Genomic DNA, 4541 nt, shown 5'->3' on the forward strand with positions numbered 1-4541 from the left:
AGATATAGTAAGTATGAAAAAAACAGTTGGAAATAAAGAATGACATAACACAAATAAAGTACACATAGGAAGGAATACACAGCAGATTGGGAGAAGCTGAGGATCAAATAAGTGAATTAGAAAACACAGTTGAAAAAAATCAATCAGAGAACCAAAAAGAAAAAAAAAACAATTAAAAACTAGGAGGACAATTTAAGGGAACTGTGGGACAGTATGAAATGTAACAATATTAAGATAGAAGGTGTGCCAGAAGAGGCAGAAAAGGAAAGGGGGATAGGGAACGTGTTTGAAGAAATAATGGCAGAAAACTTCCCTAACCTGGTAAAGGAAAAAGTCACACAAGTCTGGATGCATAGAGAAACTCCAAAAATAAGGACCCAAACAGTCCCACACCCAGACACATCATAATTAAAATGCCAAAAATTAAAGACAAAGAGAGAATCTTAAAGGCAGCAAGACAAAATCAAACTGGTACCTACAAAGGAACTCCCATAAGGCTGACACCTGATTTCTCATCAGGCCAGAAGGGAATGGCATGCAGTACTCAAGGTCATGGAAAGCAAGGATCTGAAACCAAGATTACTCCTCCTTCTCCCCACAAGGTTACGATTCAAAATACACAGTCAAATAAAGAGAGTCCAAGACAAAAAAAAAAAGGTTAAATGATTACATCACCACCAAGCCTGCATTACAAGAAATGCTAAAGGGACTGCTGTAAAGAGAAGAAAAACAGAGAGAAATCTAGGCATATCCTACATAATAAAAGGGTAATATGCAAATTGACCCTAATGGTGGCTGACTGGGAATGACCAGTCTCTATGACATGCACTTAACACCAGGAGGCAGACGCTCAAGGCAGGATTTGCCTCCTGGTGGTCAGTGTGCTCCCACAGGGGGAGCTCTGCTCAGCTACAAGTCAGGCTGAAGGCTGTAAATGCAGTGGTGGTGGCGGAAGCCTCTCCCGCCTCCTCAGCAGTGCTATGAATGCCTGACTGTGGCTTAGGCCTGCTTCCCATGAGGAGCAGGCATAAGCTATCAGTCAGACATCCCCCATGGGCTCTCTGACTGTGAGAAGGAGCCGGTCTGGCTGAGGGACCCCTGAGTTCACAAGTTTTTGTGCACCAGGCCTCTGGTAGAATGAAAATGGCAATAAATAAGTACCTATCAATAATAACCCTAATTGTAAATGGATTAAATGCTCCAATAAAAAAGGCATAGGGTAGGTGAATGGATACAAACATACAACCCAACTATATTCTCTCTACAAGAGACCCATCACAGAACTAAACACATGCACAAGATGAGAATGAAGGGATGGGAAAAATTTCTATAATAAATGAACAAGAAAAAAGCTGGAGTGGCAATACTCATTTCAGAAAAGTAGACTTCAAAATGAAGGTCATCACAAGAGACATCAAAGGTCACTACATAAAATTAAAGGGATAGATCCAACAAGAGGATATAACCCTGGTAAACATATATGCATCCAATATAGGAGCACCTAAGTATATAAAAAAAAATTCTAGAGGATTTTAAAAGAGAGTTCAACAACAATATAGTCATAATAGAGGACTTTAATACCCTACTAACTACAATGGGTAGAGCTTCCAGACAAACCTCAGAGGAAAGGTAGGGGAGGGTGTGGGTAAGGGGGAGAAATCAACCAAAGAAATGTCATGCATGCATATAAGCCTAACCAATGGAAATAGGCAACAGGGGGGTGAGGGCATGAATGGGGAGGTGGAGGGGGCAATGGAGCAATAAGGATATTTATGTAATACCTTAATCAATAAAAAAATATTTAATGTAACAAGGAAACAGTGATTCTAAAGCACACCTGAATCAAATGGATTTAATTGACATTTATAGAACATTTCACCCCAAAGTGGCAGAATGTACATTCTTCTCAAATGCACATGGCTCATTCACAAAGATAGACCACATATTAGGACACAAAACAAGTCTCAACAAGTTCAAGAAGATTGAAATCATATCAAGCATCTTATCAGATTACAGTGGAGTGAAATTAGAAATGAACTACAGTAAAAACACACCAAAACATTCAAACACATGGAGGCTAAATATTATGTTATTAAACAATGAATGGGTTACAAGCAAGATCAAGAAAGAAATAAAACCTTCCTGAAAACAAATGAAAATGAACAGACAACCCAAAGTCACTGGGACACACCAAAATTAATCCTAAGAGAGAGTACTGTGAACACTTGCTGAGGAAAACATAAGTTAGGAATTTGTAGTCAACAACATAAAGTCCAGTTTAGCAGAGGTAGTCAAGAGAGTGAGAAGTTTGTGTTTTAGTCAATATTGACTTGGAAGAACAAATATTTTTAAAGCGGAGTTTTGGTTAAAAAAAACACATTATATTATTGCTTCAATAACTGGAGACACATAGATCAGTTCAAAGTTTTTAAATAATGCTTCTTCAGGATCACCTGCAATAATAAAAAGGAAAACTTCACTAACAAGTCACTGAGATCCCATTTCTGAGTTAAACTGCACACCTCCTCATCATCTCTTTTACTTACTGTACAATTGTTAAGAATGTCATTTCTTTTAAAAACATCAATTCTAAAAAAAAAGACTAGGTTAATATCACATTATTTTTTTTTTTACAAAAAAGGTCTATTAGTTTTATTTATCTTTATTGTTTAACGTATTACAGGTGTCCCTCTTTCTCCTCCATTAACACCCCTGCCCCCAACTTCCTTCCCCTCCCCAGTCCTTCACCCCATTATGGTCTGTGTTCATGGGTTTTTAATATGAATTTGTCTACAAAATAAAATTATTCAAAAATAATAAGTTTTATCATCATACAGAAAAGGGAGTTTTCTTTCTACAAAAGACTCTTCCCAGGGCTCCCTTCATGTCTCTGTTCCTCAGGCTGTAGATGAACGGGTTCAGCATGGGCGTCACCACAGTGTACATCATAGCCATGACCATATCCTTCACAGTAGAATTATCAGCTGATGGGCATAAATAAAGAGCAATAATTGTCCCAAAAAACAGTGACACCACAGCCAGGTGGGAGCCACAGGTGGAGAAGGCCTTGCGCATACCTCTAGCAGAAGGGACCTTGAGGATGGATGACACAATTCGTGCATAGGACATGACGATGAGTAGGAATGGGATGACAACAATGAGCCCTCCGATGGTAAATATCACCAGGTCATTAACTCGGGTGTCAGAGCAGGACAGCTTCAGCAGAGCAGACATGTCACAGAAAAAGTGAGGAATCACATTGTTGGCACAAAAACTCAACCTGGCCATGAGCAGTGTGTGTAACATGCCATGCAACATGGTCAGCCCCCAGGACAGAGCCACCAGGGAGAGACAGAGCTTGGGGCCCATGATGGTGGTGTAGTGCAGGGGGAAGCAGATGGCCACATAGCGGTCATAGGCCATGGCCACAAGGAGGAAGCTCTCCAGGTCTGCAAAAAACAGGTAGAAGTACATCTGGGTCAGGCAGCCTGCATAGGGGATGGATGGGTCTTGGCTCTGCATGTTGTGCAACAATTTGGGCATTGTGAGGTCAGAGAAGGACAAGTTACTGAGAAACAAATACATGGGCGTGTGGAGCTGAGAGTCCAGGCGAATCAGGAAAATGATGAGGAGGTTCCCCAGGACGGTGGTAACATACATGACCAGGAACAGGGCATAGAACAGGTTTTTCTGCTCTGGCTCGATGGGGAGGCCCTGGAGGAGGAACTCTGTGATGGCAGTTTGATTCCTTCCTGTCATATCTGTCTCCAGTATCTTTAGGAAGAAATAATAGTGTCCATTAACACCGGAATTTAAAAATGAACACATTTCTATGAGACATGGTGTTGTAGCTCCTCTACACAAATACTTTACATCACCCTTTCACCATCATTACAATCTCTAGATTTCAAATCTCTATCATCAGAAATTCTTATTAAAAATGACTTTTTTTTTTAACTTTGTTTTAATACATAATAATGTTTTAACCTTTTTGAAATACTCTCATCCATTAGCTACTAAGACACTTAACGTTTTAGTTTTTCTCATATCTGCTGGGTCAGACAGCCTCAGTAACTATAATTGTCTCCTGCTCAGTCAAAATCTTACATGATGATGTTCCCTCAGGGCTTTTTCCTAAACACTCTTCTACTTCAAAGACTTTGATTACCATTTGACTTTATCAGCGGTTCTCAACCTGTGGGTCGCGAACCCTCTGGCAGCCGAAGGAGGCTTTCACAGGGGTCGCCTAAGACCATCCTGCATATCAGATATTTACATGACGATTCATAACAGTAGCAACATTACAGTTATGAAGTAGCAACAAAAATAATTTTATGGTTGGCTCACAACATGAGGAACTCTATTTAAAGGGCCAGAAGGTTGAGAACCACGGCTTCAGATGTATAGTCCCTCTATCTCTAAGAGTATACACAGTTGCTTAATGATTTCCATCCTTTGGCTGTATCACAGCATTTTAAGCTCAATAGATTCCAAAAGAAAATCATGACCTTACCTTGCTCATCTTCCACTCTCCACCTCTT

General features: G+C 40.1%; 1 protein-coding gene across 1 annotated transcript; it reads right to left on the bottom strand.

The window, feature by feature from the left end:
• Window positions 1-2826: 2826 nt before the first annotated feature.
• Window positions 2827-3759, bottom strand: LOC102752126 (olfactory receptor-like protein DTMT). Its single transcript, XM_006772635.2, has one exon. It carries the CDS (start codon window positions 3757-3759, stop codon window positions 2830-2832), a length of 930 nt encoding a protein of 309 aa, XP_006772698.1. The 3' UTR covers window positions 2827-2829.
• Window positions 3760-4541: the final 782 nt, after the last annotated feature.

Source organism: Myotis davidii, unplaced genomic scaffold (genome assembly GCF_000327345.1).
Source record: "Myotis davidii unplaced genomic scaffold, ASM32734v1 scaffold5886, whole genome shotgun sequence".
Lineage (NCBI taxonomy): Eukaryota > Metazoa > Chordata > Mammalia > Chiroptera > Vespertilionidae > Myotis > Myotis davidii.

Excerpts from the sequence above, each read along its gene's own strand:
- LOC102752126 (XM_006772635.2), bottom strand. The coding sequence starts at position 3,759 with ATGACAGGAAGGAATCAAACTGCCATCACAGAGTTCCTCCTCCAGGGC.